This window comes from Trematomus bernacchii, unplaced genomic scaffold (genome assembly GCF_902827165.1).
Source record: "Trematomus bernacchii unplaced genomic scaffold, fTreBer1.1, whole genome shotgun sequence".
In the NCBI taxonomy this organism is placed as follows: domain Eukaryota; kingdom Metazoa; phylum Chordata; class Actinopteri; order Perciformes; family Nototheniidae; genus Trematomus; species Trematomus bernacchii.
The window spans coordinates 5,089,358-5,113,487 of NW_022987409.1; the positions used below are offsets into that span (position 1 = coordinate 5,089,358).

Below are 24,130 nucleotides of genomic sequence, written 5' to 3' on the forward strand. Positions count from 1 at the left end.
CTGAGGATCACAGGACAGGAAGAAGTAAGCTTTGTAGTCTACATAAAATCAAGGACAAACACTTATAATGTAAACTCAACATCAGTTGTACCGTAAGTTCTACTAAGCAGCTAAGAAAGCAGCAGCCTAACTTGAAAACAATACTGACCTCTGTGTGTTCTGCATATTGTTTGCGTAGCCTGGAGCCTGCTGGTGAACATAACCACTGGGCCTTTGCTGCATTTGCCTAAGAGGATCCACCACAGCCGGGTTGGCTCCAGGATGAGTGCCCTGGAAGTTCTGGTTTCCATAGGAGGAGGGAACTATACCACCAACCTGGGACGGATGCTGCTGCATCCCCATATGTGATCCGTATGTGGTATAGCCCTGAGATATGTTCTGAGCAAACAGAGAAAATGATCATGATTAAAAGCAAGACAAAGGAGACGATTTTTTTAAGTGTTAACATCAGGATATCATTGTAGTAAACATAAAAAAAAAAACTGAAAGGCTTGTCCAAGCGTATACTACGGCACTGAATGTGTAAATGGCAAACTTTTAGAAAATGGTGGCATGGTGAACACAAACATGTTCAAAAAGCTTTTTATAATTCTTCAATAAATAAAGGTGTCAGACAATATATATACATACATCTGAAAAAGGGGTGTCAGATAGTAAATGCAATACTTAGGAAAAACAAAGGGCGACCAAAATAGGCTTACTTGAGATGCCTGCATCGAAGTATATGGTTGGTTAGGGGTTATTTGTCTGATCTGCTGCCCGATCATGCTTTGATTCTGAAAAGAGAAACAGCAAGTCAGTGAACAGCAAAGATTCGATGCTTCTACCAGGAGTGGAAGAGTATTTGATGGCATTTTTTTCACTTAAAAACACATATACAACATATAATAATGTTGTATATGTGTATAACTACTCTTTATGGTCAACTCTATCCAGCTATAATGGGTGTGGACCGACTCACCAGTCTGACCTGTAGCTGCTGCCGCAGTATCTGGCCCTGAGGCATGGTGGGCTGGGGCTTATAACCCATCGGGTATTGCTTGTCCATGCCCATCATGCCAGGCATGCCCCCCTGCATACCGGGAATCATGCCTGGGTAGCTGGGCCGGTTGGGCATCATTTTGTTCATCTGTGGGTTGCGGGCAGGTCTGTATGGAGGCTCTAAACCGGGACCTCCTGTGGAAAAACAAACAACGTTAACAACAATCCCAGATGGCATTTTGTTGTTTAAAAGGAAAGCTCTTGATGAGTGCTCAACAGTGTCTCATCCTGTTACTAACAAAGACCATAATGATGACAGAATATGCCATTAACTGACCTGGAGGTAGAGGCTGGTTCTGTGTGTACATGTTCATGCTCTGCTGGCCGTACGGCAGCCGGCCATATGGATGGTTCTGCATCATCTCAGGTTGCATATTAGTCCCATAAGCCACACCACCTGGTGTACGGTTGACATAGTCCTAGTGAGAAGAAGGAGAACATTTCAATATTTTTCAACATATGTCCTGGAAACAGTAATACAAAAATCACATTACTCCTAAAAGGCTAATGCTCACGAATAGGCTAGCACAGGCGAGCTCAGGTTACATTACATTACATTGCTCACAAGGCCTATGGATTATTTTGAGTAACCGGGTCATCATTTCTGGAGAGAGATATTGCAGTTGAGCTTTTTTAATGTTTTATTTTTGCATTTAATACCAAGCTAAGTTCCATCTAGTTCAGTGTTTCTCAAACTCCACAAATATCCAAAAACAATAGGCCTGCTTACCGCTCCAACAGTATATAACAAATGACAGCCTAATAATGACAGCTTAACCTTCTCTATATCGCCTCGTTCACACATTAAATCAACAATACAAATACAACTACAGATTATATAAGCATTTAATTCAAATGCAATTTCAAATGCTCAGGTTTTACACCTCTTATGAAATGTAGACTACATTTATTACGGAGTTTATGTCCAAGCTAACAGACTCACAGATCGTTGGCTACTGAGAGATATGCAAAATGGACCACATGTAGTACGACACAAACCTCCGCTGTGGATTTTCAAAACAAAATACAGTAAAACTCTGGTTGCAGGCCCAAGTTTCTCTCTGAGGTCTAAGCCATTTTTTCACATGTTAGGCTCGCCTGGGCTTTTTTTGTAAAAATGCTATTAAAACATGAACCTTGGTGACCATTGGGCTGGCCTGCATGGTCTGCCGACAAAACAAAAATAAAAAAACGTTTTTGCAGCCCCAACAACCTCTGATCATCAACAGACTTCATGCAATGCTTCATTGGATGCATATATGTGACCTGCTTTGCATTGACCCGAAGACACATTTTGACTTGTATGCACTGTTGGAAAGAGCAGATTCCTAGCTTTCTAATGATATCAGGATTGTTTTTGTACTCCAAATATTAAGCAAAATATGTCATTATATAATGACCGTCACCGAGTCATCATTTTGAGAAAAAGGCCTTCAAAGTTTCCTCTTCTCTGGAATCCATCGATCTGATTGGTTATTAGCGGAGCAAATGATCAAAGTAGTACGGAGGGAAAATATTTTTGTTTGGATTACTGGTCTGGGGGAAGCTCGCTAGTGTGTGTGTGTATGTATGCGTGTGTGTGTGTTTGTGTGTTTGTGTATTTTTGCGTTTGTGTGTATTGTGTTTGTTTCCCAGGGAAAACACTCACGAGAAACACCGGCTGTTGTTATGCCTGCTGTGACGTCAAGTTACTCCGTTCTCCGCTTGTAATTATGCCGTTACAAGCTTCAAAGTTGTATTTATCATCTGAATTTGCTGAAACAAGTTTAATATTCTGAAAGCCAAGACTTTGTTTATTTGAAATCAGATGAAAACAAACTGTAACGGACCCTGCCGTGTTATCTATGATTACTATACGCCTTACATTCATAATTTCAGCCGGAGGGAGGGGGAGCGGCGCTGCGGAAGAGCACAGGGTATATGCAGGAATCCTGAAGTCAAATTTAATACCTTTTAAGACCCTTTCCATACATTTTAAGACCCTTTTTTAAGACCCTTTCCATACATTTTAAGACCCTTTTTTAAGACCCTTTCCATACATTTTAAGACCCTTTTTTAAGACCCTTTCCATACATTTTAAGACCTCATCGCCACTTGGAGTTTTAACCGGTTACATTGGAGACACACTTTACCTCACATTTACTATATACAGTATTGATTGTCCTTCCTCCTTATCTTCCAACGATTTGGACGCAAACTTGCATTTCCCCATAACGATGTTGTTTAACAACCGGCGTAAACGGACCTTCGCGCGCTATCAAGCAGCAGTCAGTCAGTCAGTCAGTGAGCGTGCGATGTCCTGTTCAGATGATGTCAAATCCAACGTGATGCCACAAATAAACTACACAGAATCACACTACACACCTACGCAATGATTACATTCAGGCAAACTTTAGAATACAACCTCTTTGGACAATTGATATACTTATTGAAAACAAGCTAGAAAATGTAATACCTTGGAAAATGCCGTTTAATACTTTTTAGCCTTAACCTTTTAGCCTTAATTTTCGCTAAATTGATTTATCAACTTTTAATACATTTTAAGACCCTGCGGACACCCTGGAGCAGAGTGCGAGTGAGAGGTGTCTGTCATCTTCCCTTTACAAGCTTCAAACATATATTTATCGTGAGATTTTGGAAATAAAAGTGTAATATTCTGAAAGCCAAGACTTTGTTTATTTAAAATCAAACAAAACACCCGAACCCCGAAAAAATCCAAAATACGCAAATCCACGTTTATTTTTAAAATGAGCCGTTGCGACTTCCGACTAATTTCGATAGAGCGGGTCACATATTAGATAATAATCTCTATCTAACTCCTAACACATCTAAATCTACATCCAGCATGGGTAAATGTTCATAAAAGACATCCATTGTTTGTTTTATACGTTTTAAACACATCGTTTTTCTAGAACAGATTACAAATCGCCTGAAAATGGTACAAACAAGTGGCAACATGTGTGACGAAGGTGTTGCACTGGGCTATATCATGCAATCGAAAGCAAAACTTAAGCTCGCTCCATTGCGGAGATATTCCCGCGAGAGTGCGGAAAACTTAAATAAATACATTTATTTCAATGTGGTCCGTGAGAAGCACTGATGTAGTTCAATTATATTCAAGAGAAAGCTGACATCTCTAGGACACAAACATTTTGCAACTCGCCCGATTACGATCTAGATTGATAAAAAGCATTACAGGCAACTGTCCCTTTAATCCCTAAAATCTAAACACAACTGACCTCTGTTTTAGCAGAGGGAGTTTTCTTCTTCTTGTTGGATTTCTTCTTATTAGAGTCAGGGGGCACAGCGGGCACACTCTTCTCCGGCTTCACTGCCTCCATCATCTTCTTCTCTGGTTCCTGGGAGACGGGTGTCAGGGGCTCCTCCTCTTCAGGGGGCAGGGGGAGCGGCTCCAGGTAGTAGCTGCGAGGTTTGGGCTTCAGGTGGGTGTGGTAGAGCAGGAAACGCTGCTGCTCCTCAAATTTGGTGACTTTGCGGTCGACGCGCACCGTGCCGAACCATCCCCAGGAGAGGGGGGCTGAGTGTTTGAGACCCTCAAAGACGTCCCACGGAGAAATCTTCTGTTTTGTTGAGACTTGGAGACCCTGATAGCACAGAGACAGATAACTGTTATTTAACTCAAGATCAACATGTGCAGATAATGCTTAATTTATAGCAAGTTTGATAAAGAAAATAAAAACGTTAGCAGAAAAAAAAACTATAATAGTGCGGAGTTTATTGTTTGTCCCCTCTTAAAGGTACGGTGGCTGAGAGGTGCAATCGACAATTACAAAGTGTGAAACACTTTAACAAAGCTTGAGACAAATTTACATTTTATAAAACAAAATGACATTACCAAAACACTTTTACCAACAACGATTTAACATTAACAAAAACAAATTAACAAGTGTCGAAACACTTTAACATTTCCCGAAACACTTTAACATTTCCCAAAACACTAACATTTCCCGAAACACTTTAACATTTCCCAAAACACTAACATTTCCCAAAACACTTTAACATTTCCCAAAACACTAACATTTCCCGAAACACTTTAACATTTGCCGAAACACTATAACATTTCCCAAAACACTAACACTTGCCGAAACACTTTAACAAACTAGAGAATCAAACCGGAAAGGGAATGCCCATCATACCAGAAGTGACGTTAAGTGATTGACACAAACTTAAGTTTGTTTTGGCGGATAGACTGCCGGGTACCTATGGACGGTACGAGTGTGTTTATGGTCGTTAAACATGTTTTGTCCGTTCTGTGGAAACCACCTGGTGACATGGTTGACATGGTTTTGCTCATCACGATATACTTTCTCGTGCGCAAGAGATACGTTCTCGTGCACACGAGAAGGTTACAGGTTTGCCAAGTAGGAAGTGGAGCTGTGCCTTTTACACACAGCCTTCGCTGTGTTTACCTTCATTAGAACAGCTAAAGAGCGACTGCAGGCTGCTTCGTTATAGCCACACACACCTCTACACACACACACACACACACACACGCACATATCGAACTGCCCGATTATTACGCCTTATTATTCTATTTATGAAGGAGATGTCTGGTCCACAAGGTGCATGACGTGTGTGTTATGTCCGACACCGGCATTTGTTTTCAAATGACCATAAACAGTAATTTACACACATCTGGCCAACTCCATAGGTATATGTGTGTGTTCCCAAATGAAATAAATGTGTTTAATCTTAATCTCGATGTAGTGCTCAGTGCTATCGGAGTGCAGTGGAACACTGCAGTCAACTCAGCCGTCTCTCGCGCTTGGTCAAATCAGCAGCTCTTCATTTGTGAGTGCGCGATTAATCGCCACTTTTACGGTAATCGACCGAGAAGCGGCACTGACGCTAGTACAAGAGTAAAATAATACATGTTTTTGTGCTATATTTGCGATAAAAATATGTTTGACCATAAGTTCTTAATAAAACTGACACTGTTGGACTCAGTACTAGTTTGATTGCTACCAACAATAAAATGAACTACTTTTACTCTGTACTTTTTCAGTTATTCTCTGTCAAACTCCCCTCCTGAGAACAAATTCAAGCCACTTCTGCTATATTTGATGAGGAATAAAATGATTTTTAGCCATAAGTTCTTAATAAAATTGGTACTGTTGGACTCAGTACTTGATAGACTACAACCACAAATACAATGAAGTACTTTTACTGTGTACTTTTTGAGTAATACTTGGTTAAACTCCTGTCCCGAGTACAATAATTCATAGTTCATATACAATACAGGAATCATTGTACTCAGGACGGGAGTTTGACCGAGTATTAATCAAAAAGTACACAGTAAAAGTAGTTGATTGTACTTGTGCTAGTGTCCAAGTAGTACTTAGTACTGACTGAGTCCAACAGTATCAATTTCATGTAGAACTTTTTGCAAAAAATCCTTTTATCCCTCATCAAATATAGCAGAATACATGAATAATTGTACTCAGGACGGGAGCTTGACAGAGAATAACTGAAAAAGTACACAGTAAAAGTACTTCATTTTATTGTTGGTAGCAGTCAAACTAGGACTGAGTCAAACAGTGTCAGTTTTATTAAGAACTTATGGTACAAATTATTTGTATCGCAAATAAAGCAGAAAAAAACATGCATTATTTTACTCTTGTACTAGCGTCAGTGCCGCTTCTCGGTGATAACCGTAAAGTCCCAATTAATCGCGCACTCACAAATGAAGAGCTGCTGATTTGACCAAGCATACGCGAGAGACGGCTGAGTTGACCGCAGTACCGGAACGGACGACAGTACCGGAACGGACGACAGTATCTTAATATCTTCTGAAAACAAATGCCAGTGTCACACACACGCCCTGGTGACCGGACATCTCCTTCATAAATAGAATAATAAGGCGTAATAATCGGGCAGTTTGATGTGTGTAGAGGTGTGTGTGTGTGTAGAGGTGTGTGTGGCTATAACGAAGCAGCCTGCAGTCGCTCTTTAGCTGTCTAATGAAGGTAAACACAGCTCCACTTCCTACTTGGCGAACCTGTAACTTTCTCGTGTGCACGAGAACGTATCTCTTGCGCACGAGAAAGTATATCGTGATGAGCAAAACCATGTCACTTGGCCCAGGTGGTTTCCACAGAACGGACAAAACATGTTTAACGACCATAAACACACTCGTACCGTCCATAGGTACCCGGCGGTCTATCTGCCAAAACAAACTTAAGTTTGTGTCAATCACTTAACGTCACTTCTGGTATGATGGGCATTCCCTTTCCGGTTTGATTCTCTAGTTTGTTAAAGTGTTTCGGCAAGTGTTAGTGTTTTGGGAAATTTTAGTGTTTTGGGAAATGTTAAAGTGTTTCGGCAAATGTTAGTGTTTCGGCAAATGTTATGGTGTTTTGGGAAATGTTAAAGTGTTTCGGGAAATGTTAAAGTGTTTCGACACTTGTTAATTTGTTTTTGTTAATGTTAAATCGTTTTTGGTAAAAGTGTTTTGCTAATGTAATTTTGTTTTATAAAATGTAAATTTGTCTCAAGCTTTGTTAAAGTGTTTCACACTTTGTAATTGCACCTCTCAGCCACCGTATAAATAAGGGGAACAGTTGATATTGTTTTCCTGACTTAACCATTTACTTAATCATTTTGAACAGTGAGCAATGCAACATAATATAGTTTACTAGATAAATAACATTCTAGTTTCACTGTAAAGTACAAATCATACTGATGTCATTGATGTGTGTCACTTTGCAAGTAGATGTAAAGTCACATCAGCGTGCGAGGAACCACGTACCTCCTTCTCAAATCCAGCGATCTTGTTCCCCTTGGTGTCGATCAGTGAGCCCTGAGGTTCACAGGTGATGACATCACGGGTTTGCTTGGGCAGTGGCAAGAGCTGGCGAACCTTTTCCAAACTTTCCGACTGCCGATCCCCAAGCTCTTTCTGTACAAATAAAGTAAGAACAGGATGTTTATGTAAAATGTTCATGAAAAGGACTCGACAATGACCAAGTTCAGTTTTCGTCTCATTTAGACATTAGCATATTATTTAAAAAAAAACGTGCTGGCATGCAGGTTAATCGAATGATCAAGACATATGTAGTTCAAAGATGTCTTTTGTTAGACATTTTTTATTGTGAACTTCTATCTATATTTTTTCTCTTGGACTTTACAATGCTTTGGAGTTGTTGTAAATGTTTAAATCACATGAGTCAGAAACAACCTACCACTGAAATGATTCTACAAGTAGTATATTACTTATAGTAGCGTGTACCCTAATATTTGTCTGCAACTATGCAGGAATACCTGCCTCAAAACAGAATGTGCAAAAAAAAACTAACTGCACAGCAACAACTGTAAATACAACATAAGCACTACATCTTCGAAATAGGACCATATCTTTACACACCTTGGCTATGGGTTAAAAAAAGGTTGTGCTGTTCTTACCCTGAGCTTCTTGACCAGGTTCATATAGGCTCTCTTGTTCTCCTCCATGCTGCCCTGAGAGATGCTGGACATGTCAGCAGCCAGCGTGCCGTTAATCAGAACACTCAACATGTCCAACACTGTGGTGAAGAGCTCACTGTTGGAGAGACGCAAACATAAGAGCCATGCAGATCAAGTGACGGATAATTGAACTGGAAAATAATAACCAAAGTGTCCAATCAGGGAAATAATGTATGAAGTGTCTCTTTTGTCAACACTCACTTATTGGACTGCATGTCCACCGTGCCGCTGCTGATGATGTCAAGAAGTAGGACCGCCCACTCAGTGGTCTGCTGGGTGCTGCGCTGCACCGTGTCGAACATGCCCCCCACCTTGTTAGGAGAGAAGAAATACTGTTGAGTCTCCTTACATGTTTAATCAAATCTAATGTTTGGTACACAATCATGACAACTTAGTCTAACATTCTATATAGCCAGGGATGTTAGCAGTAAAGCTGGTCGTGGTGATGAAGAAGTTCTTACAAGATTGAGTCGCAGTTTCAGAGCCTCGTGCATCATCTGCTTTGCCTTGCAGTCGTCCTGGTACTGGTCTTCTCTCCAGTTGGTCACTATCTGCTGCACTTGGCTATAAAGGGAGGTGAGAAGGCCTTCCCTCTGTTCATCCTGCCCCTTCAAGCAGGTCAGCACCAAGGACAAGAATGGCTGCTGGCTCAGCAGAGACATACTGAAAAGGGAAACACATAATGTAAATAATAACAGGGTATATGCAGGAATCCTGAAGTCAAATGTAATACCTTTTAAGACCTTTTTTAAGACCCTTTCCATACATTATACATTTCGAGTTTTAACCGGTTACATTGGCGACACACTTTACCTCACATTTACTATATACAGTATTGATTGTCCTTCCTCCTTATATCAACGATGTTGTTTAACAACCGGCGTAAACAGACCTTCGCGCGCTATCAAGCAGTGAGCGTGCGATGTCCTGTTCAGATGACGTCAAATCCAACGGGATGCCATAAATAAACTACACAGAAGCACACTACACACCTACGCAATGATGACATTCAGGCAGACTGTAGAATACAACCTCTTTGGACAATTTATATACCTTTATAACTTATAACTTTTGAATAGACTTAATTTTCGCTAAATGGATTTATCAACTTTTTACTTTACTTTCTAAGACCCCGCGGACACCCTGAATAAGCAAAGGTAGTTTTTGTTGCAACCTCTATAGCCACTCTATTCGCAAAAACATTTCCTCTTGTACCAGAATAAATATAATCTCATTTATTACAGTGTTACAGAAATGTGCCACCAACCTTTTCTGTTTCTGCCTGTCCCTCTCCTTGCGAGATGAAGAGCCGAGGTGCTGTCCTTTCTCCAGCTCCTCTCCTGCTGCCTTCAGTACGTGACCCTGGACTGAGGTGGGCAGCTTGGCTATCAACGGAGCCACCAGCCACACACCTGACCGCTCAGAGGAGCTGCAGCACAGTGCAAACACCACATGTTAGATTCCAACATCACTTAGTTTCAAGCCAAAAAAGTGTTAAGCTTAAAATGTCTGATCTATTGCCAAAGATGTATGAGATTATACATTTACATGGCGTCGAAATGAGTAATTCAACCTACATACCTTAAAATTGGCTTCATCTTGCTCGTGGTGCTGTTGGATCCGGAGCCACCTTGTGCCGCTGCTCCGTTCCCTGAGGGGTTACTGTTCATCTCTGCTGATTTCTGAAACACCTCTATGGTGGCCTTGGCTATGTTCTCCAAGAGTGAGTAGAGCTCCTATTGGAAAATAAATGAGGGTTTGTCAGTTCCATTTGAAGAAGACGTGTAGTATTTTCTTCTTCAAAAGATGAATAGAAAACAGCTACTTACGTTGTTTGTGCTCTGTTTGATCATCAGCTGCAGCTCCAGGGACGACTGTCTCATCGTCCATTGGTCCATATTCTACGAAATAAAAGGAAAAATACTGTTAATCATGAATGTTTTCTGCCTTTTTCTTCTCAACATCCAGTTATAAGTATAGAGAGGCGAAGTCCCTCCCTTTCCGGGGGAGCTCCATGGGACCTTATTTCAGAAAAAGTATGTATTGAAGTCAATGGCGAGAGAAAAGTTATCTTTGGATCCCGTTTGAATTGTGCCACGAATTACACATATGATGTTTGTCAATTTAAAAGATAATTTTGCAAGTCAAACACATTTAAATGTGTTGTAAAACTGTGAAGTAACACTTTTTTTTGTGTGAAACCGCTCAATGAACTACATCTCCCGTCTCGCACCACACACCAAGACGGCCGTCACGTTGGCACATTTCACTTCTTTCTTTCAGAATGAGGCGGAAAGTATTAAAAGAAGTGAAAATCACTACAAGTCTGGGCATGTTGAGAGCTGGACATACACACAAGGGGAGTTAGTCGGTTCCGTAAGAGCCAGCATGCAGGACCGGGATTCTGGGATTTGTAGTCGTTCTAGTTACGTATTTTTCATAGTCTTATATTTCAACAGTTTTACGACAAACTGTGACTTTTTTGACATGGAAATTATTTTTTAATTTTAATTCGTGGCACAATTCAAACGGGATCGAAAGATAATCTTTCTCTCCCCATTGACTTCAATACATAATTTTTCCAAAATAAGGTAGATGGGCGGGACTTCGCCTCTCTATTCACAGTTTATTGCACAGGTGAAAACATTTCGTCGGTCCCTGAGTCAGCCAGGAGAGGGCAGCAAAACATCACAGCTCACAAAGAGTCAATAGGGGCAACTTCATAGCAGATTAAAGTTATTTTTATATTAAGAGAATAACCAAGGTCAAGGTTTACCCTTTTGTTTTTAAAACCAACACATCTCTCGCATACTTTTTGAACTAAATCATCTTTATTGATTCAAAAATAGAAATATATTTCAAACACGATGAGAGATTATTCCTGACCTGTAGGATGCGTTTGATTCGCTGCCTCTGTGGGTTGTCACCCTCGTCACTGTCCAGCTGGCGGTGTGGATAGCAGATGAGCTGCAGGAGCCTTTGGGCCTGAATGTTCACCAGAACCGGGTCCTGGAGCGCACTGCTGTCCTCAGACAGAGACTTCAGGCAGCGCTCTCCAACCCACTCCTGCAAGACACAACGAGGGAGAAATATGTGTCAAGAGTGAGAAATGTGACAAAGGTCAAAAACTTCAATGACCCTCCAGCTTAAGTAACTCATAACTCATGAGTCATGCAAAACAGGCTTTACGTAAGCCGGATGGGTGGTGATGAAAACAAAACGGGACATTTCTCAGGAATAGAACTGCCAGAGTTTCTTCTGGAAATGTGTTTGAAGTCTCTTGAGGTCTCAGAGTAAGTCCAGACGTCAGAACTGCTGCCAGTTCTCTTTTTGGCCTTCGTATCTATGTGCCATAAGTGACATCTGGTGCAGAAATGATCTCATTCACACTTTTTATGCTTATATGGCTAGCTGCATATACAAATAGCACAGAAGAGCAGGAGCGCTTATGTGAGCAAAAATAGAAAGTTCATTGTTCATGTTCCCACAAAATCTTTTAGACGGAGAGAACAACATTTCTGATACGAGACATGTAAAAGGAAGCATGCTTAGCTCAGTGCGGTAAAAAGCTATTTGTTTCAGATTAATTAATTTTCTATTTAACATTTTAACGATGTTATGTTCGTAATCATGTCTTGTTCTATGAATGGTGCTTATATTCTCACCTGCTGGCAGATCGTCTTCAGAACATATTTTGCATAAACATCCAAGCTGGCCGTTTCTATGGAGACATTGCGCCCTTCAGATATGTCGTCGAGGCCAGCCGGGTGCGACAGCCCTGAGCCTCGCAGCTCAGCATCACCTAAACAACACGGAGGATTAGTGTCACCAGCCGGTATATCATAGATAGAGCATACAGGGTTTTCACACTGTGTTAATTAGGCACGGGGTGATATGAAATGTAATGTCACAATTATCAGGTCACATAATTGTCATTCAAGATATTTTTTCTACAATATAAAAATGAAATGAAATATGCCTAATAGGATTTCATGGCAGTTAAAACATACAGGATCACTCATCCTTACATGTTTATACATTTGTGTTTTCGAATCAAAAAGGTAGACACATCTTCGGACATCCTTTTAGTGAAAAATAAACTTTAAAATAAATAAAAAAGGTCTTCATAAATCTTATATAGCAACATCGTGTGAGTCTGGTATTTGTATGTTTATGTTCATTTCTGTATGTTGTTTTCACTTTACTACAATAGTGGCATGCTTTACAGCAGAGCTATTCAATTGGCTGCCAAATCCGGCCCCGGGATGATATTTACTGGCCCTTTGAGTATAATGTTAAAAAGTAATCTACTTTTCTTTTTTTTTAAAGATTTTTTATTTCTTTTTTGGGCCAGAGTGCCTTTATTCCAGAGAGGGTGTTACATTGAGAGATAGAGGGAAAGACATTGCCTGAAAACTTCTGCGGGCTCGGGTTTCGAACCCACCTACTAGCTACTGTAGTGACAGATCATTTCACCTAAATTGAATCAAATGAAATGATGTTGATGGGTTAAATTAGCTTCACATGTAGGCCTACTGAGTTCTGAACTTGCCATTTAGTTCTATAAAGGCCTTGGGGCTATGTTGTTTGATTTAATTAAACACAATATATGCACTCCACTATGCTGTATTTACTGTATCTGAAGCTCTTAATATGATTGCTCATATTTCAAGCCATCTTTTTCCCGGCCCCTTGCTTTGGATCATTTTCATCAACCGGCCCCCCATTCCAAACTAATTGAATAGCCCTGCTTTACAGCGTATTCAATCCCCGATCAATTTAACGCGATAAAAATCGCATACCATCCAAACCCTTCGATATTTCCATTAAACCCTGACATGAGGCCACTGAAAACAGGACAGCAGAACATCTAACGTTATCCTTATCATCGTCGGTTTTTCACACAACAGGTTCTGACCTTAAACTTGTTGGAATGACAGCACTACAAATACTCTTACCCAGCATAAAGACTGCTTTAAGGACAGCAAATACTGCTCCAACAACTATGCTGTTCTGAGAAGCAGCGAGAAGGTGGCGATCACACGACGACCGGATACCAACGGAGGATTTATCTGCAAAGACATAACACATTACATTACATTACATTACATGTCACTTGTTAGACGCTTTTATCCAAAGCGACTTACATACTCAATACTGTGGACAATTCCCACAGGAGCAATTTGGGGTGAAGTGTCTTGCCCAGGGACACAACGACATGCTAACTGCAGTGGGGTTTGAACCCCCTGATCCGAACACCAACGCACAACCCACTGCGCCACACGCCTAACACCAGTGTAAGATAAAAGTTCATGCTTTTCAGAACAAGGCAGGAACATAAGACGGGTTGAAACAATGGGAAACTATTCTGGTTGTGTTTCCTACCTGACTTCACACCATCTTGGGGGACGGGGTTGCGCTGCGGCGTCTTGAAGAGGTGCAGCAGGATCCTGCAGGTGAGTCGGGCCCCCGGCTCAGAGTCTTGCTCACTGCAGGCTGAGGGAGATTTGGAACACATATGTATTAATTAGCGCTGAATTATTTAACATCAAATATCTTGGGGTCACATTTCTAGAGGTGCTACACAATCTACACATTAGAGTAACACGTCTACATTTAAACCTTGTCCTAGATATAAGACCTATCATCAGTGAGGATAAAGTGGAATATTCATAGAGCTGAAAGAGGAAGTGAGAACAAAGCGTTTACCACAAGCTGTTGAGAGAGAGAGCTGTTGGCATTTGGCATGTGTAGTTGTGTTATAAAATGAGCCAAACCCAACCAAACGGCACGGCTGAATGGGGCTTTGTCTCCAAGCTGGGAGGAAAAAGATTAACAGTGGGGAGAGGGAGGCACTTCTCTGGCAAGCGCACAAAACGCAACGAGGCTTCATGGATCCAGATCAAATACGCTGCGTTAACTCTCCTCTCTGACAGAAGTAATGCACTATACAGCCGGGTGTTCCTGCCTACAGGCCAAGCTGATGCACTCGGATAAAATGGAAGTCTCTGTATGCATGTATGTATGTATGTCCTTCTTTTTTCTGCGCAACTGTTTATCCGATTTAACCCAAGGACCCCAAGGAGACGTTACAATGTGTAGTGTAATGAGAGGAGATTAAAATATCCGTACCTGCATTGAGGAGAGAAGGAATGGCCACACAGCGAACCAGGTCTTCTAGGAGCAGGCACTGTCTCGCAATGAGAATGGCTACGAAGGTTGCCAGGGAATCATGGAAGGACAAATCGCTAACCTGAAGGAGAACAGAGAGGAGATTTATAAATTATGATGCAGGATTAATAAATCTCCTGTAATCAGAGAACTACTAAATACGGGAATATGATGATTTATTTAAAGGCAGAGTGATAGTAAAAGTAAAAACATATTTGGCCGACTGAACTGAAACTGAAAACTGAACTGCTTTTCAGCCATGTTAGCGCAAATAATAGTAACAGCCATAGTTTATAAAGAATAGGTGCAACAATTACTCTTTTGGGACCTTTGCATCACAAATCCAATCTAGAGAGTTATGAAACCACAACTTACATCTACGTTACACAGCAAGTCATTGAAGCCACAGTTGCCATTGTTGGAGGAGCAGCAGAGAGCCTTGAGGATCCCGAGCCACTCTGCACTCAGAGAGCGGCAGTACGCCGTCAGCTCTGCACACAGGATCCCAATATCGTTCACCCTGAAAGATCAATACACGATATATATAAGGACAGTCCACAAACGAGAGGAAACGTGAAGCGGTCAGAGCCATAAACAACATGCAACATAATGACATTAACAGCACGCACCTCTCAGGGTCTCTGTGGTCCACACACACATCCATCAGCACGTTGCACACGAAGCTGTAGCGGTTGGCCGGGCTGGTGTTGAGGATCTTCCCCACCATGGAGTGGTTAAAGTTGTGAGCCGAGGGGTTGGCGATGGCCTCCATCATGAACACAGGATCCCAAAGCATGTTGGAGTCTGAAGGGTCGATGTTGCAGTAGATGGAGTTCTTCACTTTGGAGCAGAACTCACTGAGGGAACACAAAGGGGAGAATAAGGGGTTTTATCGAACTGATAACAGAGAAAGTTAAACACAGACAACAAAAACGTTTGGAGAGAGTATATTAACTGTACACAACTGATCGATAGAAGCAATTACAAGAAAACCTGGACCAGTGGTTGCAAATATTATACAAATGTGTAGATGTAAAATGCATATAAATGTTAAAAAAAAATTAATTTAAATGATAAATTAAAGGTTTTACAGACATTGCCTTCTCCAAAAAATACATCTATCCTGTGGTATTTATTTTCATATAGGTGAAATGTATATGTACCTGAAGATCTCGCCAAGCTTGTTCTTGAGGTGGCTGCAGGAGGTGTAGAGGTCGTACAGGTACGCCAAGATACAGCGCTCAGCAGAGGAACAGTCAGCCGGGTTCACGCCTGTTTTCACCACGATGCGCAACCTGAGAACAGCAAACACATGTTTTAAAGGTAAAGTCAGACATGTGTGGTATGCTTTTTGGCTTCTTGCTCAGAGTTAGTTGAGAAGACTGAAACGACTCTCATATCTGTAAGTATGAAGCTCCAGCCATCAGTGACTAACATAGCTTAGCATTAAGTGTTTCTTTATTAGCACTTCTTTCATATTTAATTACGATTACTTTAATTAGAGTCTTTATATGAGCTTTCTTTCTCTGTAACACCGTAGGCATTTAGCGAACGCTTAAGCCAGAATCAGCTTTAGTTTCTAAATTACCAGCATTTCAAACAACTGCTGGTGCAGGAAGTGCCATGTCAGCAATCCTGTGACAATCAAAATCCTCATTTAGGACGCTTGAATGAGGCTCAGAGAAAGCAAACCACTAACAATTAGTTAATCTGCCATTACAACCCGAAACATAGTTTTTACTAATTGAATTAGAACTTTAAATGTACTGTTGTAAACATCCCTTTAGGGTTCAATCTCTGTTACTACGAAACCATACAAGTCCCAGATTAAGGCATAAACTAATATCTAGCATGTCATGCGTGTAAGTGACGTACCCATCACACTGTGCGGTCTGCTCAGGGTTGAGAATGAGGCAGGAGTGGTACCTCCTCAGCACAGCTACGATACACAGACACAGGCTGGTGGTGTAGCTGCCCACCAGGCTGGAGGACTTCAGCAGCAGCTCGGCTTCCACCAGACTCAACTCATTCACAAGCTACAAAAAACACACTAACAGTCAGTGGATTGTATAAACAACTGTGAATAAAACAGAGATTTATCTGGATTTATGTGATGAAGTACCTGAATAGCAAAGTCTATGAGGCCACTAATGTTGAGGGAGTACTCCATGAGGTCAAAGATGAACTGGATGTGCTGGACGAGAGGCAGGTGATAGGACATCCCTAAGGCAAAGCTGTTGATCTGTTCCAGCACATTTCGGGACACCTGCACACACACAAAACATCATTAGCATGCAAAATGCCAAACAATATTTCAGTCCTTGTTCTGACACTGGGCTGCGACAGAACCATATGCTGCCATTCAGCGGAGCTCCAACACTGACTCCATTTAGCAGAAGTATTTAAGCGATGCCAAAATATTTTGTCAGCCACTGGAATTATGTTGTTTGAGCAAAAACAAACAGGACAAATGGAGGCAGAAAGAACCAAAAAGGACTTTTAACAAGTTCATTTTCACTGACAGTGATAACGCTGGGTAAGAAAACGTGGCTCTTTCTCTATAAACCAACAATAACTGATTAAATAACAGAGTGTATTGACTACATATCAATTTGAATGTTATGTTAACAGGTTTATTTCACTTCCAGGAGTTCCAATAAAATGCTGATTTATTAAATTATTCAGAGGAATAGTGAAAGGAATAGTTTGGCATTTTAGGGATACATAAATTGCTTTCTTGGCGACTTAGATGAGAAAACACCACTCTGTTAATGAAGTTTACGCCACTAGCACATTAGCGTAGCTTAGCATGAAGACAGGAAACAGGGGGAATCCGCTAGCCAGGTACAGTAAATTAATTGCGCATCAACAAGGCTGTCCGGAAAAAAAAAATACAGCAGAAAACCCTGAAAAAAGCAATTATTCTCAGTTAAACATTTTGAAGTTTGTGAAGATTTTCCAAGACTACAGATTTGTAACCTTTGGACAGACGAAGGCTAGCGGTTTGCTTTGTTTTCAGTATTTATGCTAAGCTAAAGGTCTTTTAGCTGTAGCTTCAAAGTTAACAGATTGATGAGAGTTGTTTTACTCTTCTCGTCTAACTCCCTGCAAGAAAGCTAAAAAGAAAAGAAAAACTATTCACTTAAAGGTCACCTATCATGCTATTTTTAGGCAATAGCATAGGTCTCAGATATATACAAATATATAAAAAACATGTCTATGAAGTGTTTTGCTCAAAATACCAAACAGATCACCCATTCTAGCCATGCCTCATATCCCTCTATTTCACTTCCTGTTTCAAAAGCACTGATTTGGGGTATAAAGCTTTAAAAAAAAAGATATTGATACAAAATAAAAAAGGAGGGGGCTGAGCTCATGCGGGACCCGGCAGCTACTGTCTAAACTAAATACTGCCGTGATGAAACGCCATATCATGGATTATCAAGGATTATGTCTGAAACAGTATGGAGCTCAAAGGCTTTCTCTCTTGCCGGTTATACCACAAGGTGAGTTCCTTTTTATTTCCTGCTTCTTCACACACATGCTCTGTGCAGTACAGGTTAGCTCTGAGTGTTAGCGATGCTAATGTAAACATGCACCGACCATATTACGTCCAAAACAGTCGGGCATTGTTTCTGATAGCAACGTTTCTGATAAGGCCGTGGGTGTAAAGCCAGCCTACATTTCCGATATTACGTCATATCGGACGCAAATCTGGATCAGCTCCGTTGTAGCCCCGTTTTTAGAGATTTGGGTCCGGAGGAAAAAAGAGAGGGTTTTATTTTCTGACGCTGCGTGAGTTCCCTGACACATATTTATGTATAAAAGACATCAAAAAGTGCATTTTGCATGATAGGTCCCCTTTAATACAAATATAAGTGACAACCCTAACTTTAGTGCTATTGAAAAGTTGTTCTTATACATAAACTATTTAAAGACAAAACATAGCAACTATGTTTAAATGTGTATTGCTCCGTAGAGACTTGACCCTTGGATGGCCGTTAGCTGTGCTTTAATTAAAGGAACTTAAACATGCAAATTAAATTGCGCATTACTTTAAATTGCAAAGTAATTCTTATTATATAATCCATGGGTAATTTTGACAGTGTTGATATAAGCATCAACGACATTCTCCATTACAGCCTGCTGCATTTTTAAGTGACAGTCACCCAAGTGCATTATATATTCAAATTGTATTCAGGCATCTCAAGAGAAATCCAAATATATTCAAATCACATTTAAATTCAAATGAGTCACCTTGGGAGCTCTTTTATTTTAGGCTGCTAAAGTTATTTGCATTAATCAACCCTGTGGTTAGTCCCTAAATAATTAACATATTCCCACATACTCTTAAGGCCCGGACACACCAGCCCGATTTTGGGAGTCAGAGGCCGTCAGAGGCAGTCGGGCATTCGCAGCGCCCTACTCAGGTTTGTATGTCCCGCACCGTCGTCTCTTTACGGCACCTTTTCACACCTCCCGATGCCTCCCGCGGCCGATTCAACATGTTGAATCGGCCGCGGGAGGTCAGAGAAAGTCGGCCCAAGCAATCACTCTGATTGTCTGTTCACACTACCGCTGCCTGCTGGTAAGGACAGTTATTGCCACTCGTCGACTGAAGTATTTGCGGTGTGTTCGTAGGCGGGCGGCGTAGCGGGCGACGTAGCTGACGTAAAAGTCGGGACGCCTTCGGTACACGTTCTTTGGTCTCAGGTGGGTGTGTAGCGACCTTTAAACATGAGACACACGAGGTCATGAGAGAAAGGGTTTCCCTGATCTGACCTGGGAGGTGACCTGGTGCTGGTCAAAGTGGGAGAGGTGCTGGAATTTGGCGAAGATATCTTCAGCAGTGGGAAAGGCCTCGGGCTTACTCCTTTTCCGCTTTTGTCCTTCCTCCCCTCCTGCGTATAAAGGAAAGAGAGGACAATGAAAGATAAGAGAGGGAGCAACAACTCATAACTGGTCAGCGGTATTTTTTCCAGTCTGTCGAGCAGGCCAGCCATGAAATGGAGTTAGGCCAATGGTCTGTTATCTTATTCCCAGCCTCCTTCGATTTGAAGCTTCACTGATAAAAGACACCGCTGTAAAAGCATTTAAAGTAAAGGAAAATTGTGCTTTTCATTTAACCCTTAGATGAATAAGTGGGTCTTTTATGACCCGGTGAGGTGGTTTTCTTGAAGTATCTTTGTAATTACATTTTTTTTATCATTTCATATTCCAGCTATTCCTCAAAAAACATGTTTTGGATATCATGCCATTCAAATGTTTTATTTAAATTTTAAGAAATTGTAGTTTTTGTATTACTACCCCAAGTCAAAAATGACCCGCATGCATTTTCTATTGAATTTCGTTTTTTTTTCAAAATGTAAAAGAAATGCCTAAAATTATAAATAGTGAAAAATTAAATATAAAATATTTCTAGTGTGAACCAAAATATAATACTAAATATTATACAAGTGATTTTTCTTAACCAAAATGACAAAAATGGCATAAAAACACATATTATTCTAATACGGGTCCTTTTTGACCCACTTATGGAAGAGTGTGGGGTCCAGTCACTCGTGTATCTAAGGGTTAAGAGAATTGTTGAAAGTCATCAGCTCACACAGATGCGGTAAGATGATACAAGACACTCCAATCTATGCACTTATAGATGGAAAACCTCAAATCACCTTAATAAGGTCACAGGTATCAGAGATAAAATGGCTGTAGAGATGAGGGATGTTAGCATAGAAATTGGTCGGAGAGAAGATTGAGTGATGCAAGCCCCCTTGGGGTCGATAAAAAAAATGGAGCGTGTTCTCTTAAGAAGGGCAGATAAGAGGAAAGGGAATACAAATTAAATGTGTTCAAAAGGAGAAAGATTTTTTTCAGGATGATAACAGCTGGAGTCAGAAAGCCTGCATTTGAATGATGTTTAACAAACATCCAAATACAATAAAGCACCTGCTGTCTGGTAACCAGGGTTCATACACTTTTCCACCAATGATTTTCAATGACTTCTCCATGACCTTTACCTAATTTTCCATGACCAAAAAAATTACTCTCAGCGGTACCACTGAAAATGGTTTATTTTAACATGGAACAGGAAAATAAGGTCTGAAACATGTTGTGCCTATCTAAAACAAATCAAATAGTAGGCTTACTAGCTTCTACACGCTAAAGCAACTCAAATCTCTCACCAGCAAAATACCTCGTCAGTTAAATGCCATTTTACGTTTCATTGCTATACGATACAGTATTTATTATCGTTATAGTATTACTATTTCGGCGATTAGATAAAATATAAAGTATATTTGAAGCAACTTTAGTTACATTTCCATGACTTTTCCAAAACTTTGGGAAAAATATTGTTTTCCATAACTTTTCCAGGGCCTGGAATTTGCATTTTGAATTTCCATGACTTTTCCAGGTTGTTAATGACCGTAAGAACCCTGGGTAACACATTATCTCTTTCCTGAGACTTTATGCATCCAGGGAACATATTTAAAAACGTCAACGCTATTTAACTGATAACATTTGTATCATTAAACATGAAAAGTAGCTGAGAAGAAACTGAATATTAATCTTAAATTGCAGTTAGGAGCCAGACAAACTGCATGCCTAGAACTAAGGTCATGTAAAACATGAGTAAATGATAAATAAAAGAGATTACACTATCAGTCAAAGCTGATAACATAGATTTGAACATTTACCTGTTTCTGCTGTGCTTTTGCGGTTCAGCACCTTCAAGATGTCTTTGGTAATTTTCTTGATAGTGTGTCGGGCCTCATCTCTCTGTTTGCCGACGCCGTACAGGACCACTAACCGCTGGTTGCACTCGTGGCTGGCACTCTCCTCCTGAGAGCAATGACAAAAACACAGAGAAGAGCCTCATTATCTGGATGCAGCAGAGCAGGACAAACAGAAGGTCTGAGGAATACATTCAACATAATTGTGACATTTGCTTGGAATGCAGCCACAACCTTGCTATCTCAAGAAAACATACAAATATGTAGGAGTTTGTTTTGTCATTTCTTTTTTAATTTCCACGCAGTGAGCTCTCTTACCTGAGGAATAGGGAAGTGAGTGGCATACTGAATGTGGCGAGGTTGTTCATACAGTTGAGGGAAGGCCGGGTCCAAGCCTTTGTCCTTAATGCCGACTTTGCTGTCCTGCTCTGGAGCGGGCTTCTCGGGGGAGGGGCTCCCCTTAGACTCACAGTGCATCGGAGGGGAGAACATCTGCAAGGCAAATTTAATAACTTGAGGAATTCCATATAAAAAATAAAAAAAGAACTCTAATTTGAAACGAAACCAAGAAATATGAAACGTTAAATGATTTGTGTACCTCGTCAAAATTAGCACTGGAGTTGGCATCGATTTCCATCGACTCCGACAGACCGGTATCCTGTTGAACAAGCAACGACCTCACGTTAGCCTCTTACACCACGCTTGTGATTTAGTACTGTTGCACAAATGACTCATGACACTCTAACAGCAGATGCTTGCCTCCATCTTGACATTGCTGCCTGCGTCCTGCTCCTTGCGCTCTGACTCATCGGAGGGCTCGTCGCTGGGGGAGCGCGGGCGCGGCAGGTGGGAGTCAGAAGCCAGGTCGCCGCGGGAAATGAGCGTGCACATGTAGATGTTGTGGGAAAAGACGTCGTGACGGATGAGCTCGCAGAAGAGCAGCACCAGGTTGGAGAACTCCACACGCTCACTTTCATTTCCAGGCTCCGCTGCAGAGGGGAAAAGAGATTTGAATAATTTAATACCAGGTTCCCATAGCCAAATCATTTATAATAAATATGCCCTGGGTAATGAAATAAGAGGCAAAGACAAAGGGATATGAAAGTCCTTTAATATCAGATCAAGATGACACATTTGACAATCACAACCACAGGAAATGTAGGAAAAAAGACTCACTGAGTGTGGGGGCCTGAGTGTCGAGGAACTGCAGCAGGACATCCTGAAACACTGGCATTGTGGCCGCTGACAGGGAGCCGGATGACACGGAGCCTTTCTCATCTACCACCTCCGACTCACCACACCTCTGCAAACACACACATAACGCACAGAAAACAGCCGGTGAGTGCTCAATGTAGGGCTGCTCGATTATGGCAAAAATCATAATCTCGATTATTTGGGTCAATAATTGATATCTCGATTATTAAAAACGATTATCCATTTACTTTTAAAACATTAATTTATTGAAAAAAAAAAATGTGAACAGTTGATTACCCTGAACTTTAAGTATAATTCAACTGAAAAAACTAAAACAAAAAATAATAATTTAAAATAAAATAAAAAATAAATAATAAAAAATAAAAAAATCGTTTTATTTCGATTATGTTGTTTTCATAATCGTTGCAAGCCAAAATCGTAATTGCGATTAAAATACGATGAATTGAGCAGCCCTAGCTCAATGTAGAAAACACATTATCACAGTTCTCTTATTCAGATTTAGAGTTGTCTACAGCAAGTCCTGTTGTAATTAGGTCATTGACCCATTGTACCACATGTAGACATTACATCAAAAAATGACTGGTTATAGACTTATATAGTAGGACAGATCCACTGAGGAAAAAAAATCTGTTTTTGGCAGAGTTCAACTAGCTACATTGTTACCAGAGCATAGGAAATGTAATTGAGTTAATCACTGAGATAACAGTTTTTTCGGAGTCACACAGAGGTTAATGGTTCTCTTACCTCTGCTTCTATTTCAGCCTGTCTCTTCTCCAGCAGCTTGGCCACCACCATGGCTCTGTGTCGGCCCGAACGCTTACAGCACACGGCCCACTCACACAGCAAGGTCACCACGGCGTCATCATCTGGCGACATCTGGACAGAAACGTGTGTTATTATAAGACAATCCTGCAAAAATGGAGAGGTTTGTAGCCACATTTCATTATCTGTTGATCACAGCAGGACAAAAAAAACGTATATACATATCTCAGGATTTACAGTTGTCGAAAATATGAAAAGGGTAAAAAAGAATCAATATTTACCTCATGTCCTTCTTTACTCTGACCCGAGCCAAAGATTTGGTTGTACAGGGAATCCAGCGAGTTGTTAAAGTCAGACTTCTCAAAGCTGTGGTTGTCTAAAACCTCCAGGGTGTGGAGAACCCTCCCGATGGTGAACCCTGGCAACAGATAACAAAGAATTATTTCCAACAATGACCTTGTTGTCCTCACACACCTGTTCTCATGAGCGGTAAACATAGGAACGGTTAGTAACCTGCGGTGGTCTCCTGGCACTTGTCAAACGACCACCTGAACTCCACGGCCTGGCCTCGCTCCTTCACTTGCTCCTCGATTTCTCTCAACTTTGTTCGAACCTGTGGTAAAATAAAAAAGGGTTAGAAATCGTTATCCTGACCCCTCAAGAAAAACCCCACCTTTGTAATGGGAAGTCAACTCTCCACGCAATGCATTTGGCAGAAGGGGGACAAA

At 40.9% G+C, this 24,130-nt stretch overlaps 1 protein-coding gene across 1 annotated transcript in view; it reads right to left on the reverse strand.

Moving 5' to 3' along the window:
- The window catches only part of med12 (mediator complex subunit 12), a 32,591-nt gene that overhangs the window by 1,949 nt on the left and 6,512 nt on the right, over positions 1-24,130 (reverse strand). The window contains exons 9-39 of the mRNA XM_034137765.1: positions 23,916-24,015; positions 23,684-23,820; positions 23,385-23,516; positions 22,602-22,728; positions 22,185-22,414; positions 22,024-22,083; positions 21,744-21,917; positions 21,390-21,534; positions 19,477-19,595; positions 16,817-16,960; positions 16,570-16,730; positions 15,858-15,989; positions 15,324-15,551; positions 15,070-15,214; positions 14,656-14,776; positions 13,909-14,019; positions 13,482-13,595; positions 12,189-12,325; positions 11,410-11,589; positions 10,353-10,424; positions 10,105-10,259; positions 9,791-9,952; positions 8,985-9,186; positions 8,725-8,834; positions 8,464-8,599; positions 7,811-7,960; positions 4,281-4,646; positions 1,319-1,460; positions 962-1,176; positions 702-776; positions 149-378 (exon numbers count right to left, since the gene is read on the reverse strand). Coding sequence (XP_033993656.1) covers positions 149-378; positions 702-776; positions 962-1,176; positions 1,319-1,460; positions 4,281-4,646; positions 7,811-7,960; positions 8,464-8,599; positions 8,725-8,834; positions 8,985-9,186; positions 9,791-9,952; positions 10,105-10,259; positions 10,353-10,424; positions 11,410-11,589; positions 12,189-12,325; positions 13,482-13,595; positions 13,909-14,019; positions 14,656-14,776; positions 15,070-15,214; positions 15,324-15,551; positions 15,858-15,989; positions 16,570-16,730; positions 16,817-16,960; positions 19,477-19,595; positions 21,390-21,534; positions 21,744-21,917; positions 22,024-22,083; positions 22,185-22,414; positions 22,602-22,728; positions 23,385-23,516; positions 23,684-23,820; positions 23,916-24,015 — 4,712 coding nt within the window. The remainder of the gene's footprint in view (positions 1-148; positions 379-701; positions 777-961; positions 1,177-1,318; positions 1,461-4,280; positions 4,647-7,810; positions 7,961-8,463; positions 8,600-8,724; positions 8,835-8,984; positions 9,187-9,790; positions 9,953-10,104; positions 10,260-10,352; positions 10,425-11,409; positions 11,590-12,188; positions 12,326-13,481; positions 13,596-13,908; positions 14,020-14,655; positions 14,777-15,069; positions 15,215-15,323; positions 15,552-15,857; positions 15,990-16,569; positions 16,731-16,816; positions 16,961-19,476; positions 19,596-21,389; positions 21,535-21,743; positions 21,918-22,023; positions 22,084-22,184; positions 22,415-22,601; positions 22,729-23,384; positions 23,517-23,683; positions 23,821-23,915; positions 24,016-24,130) is intronic.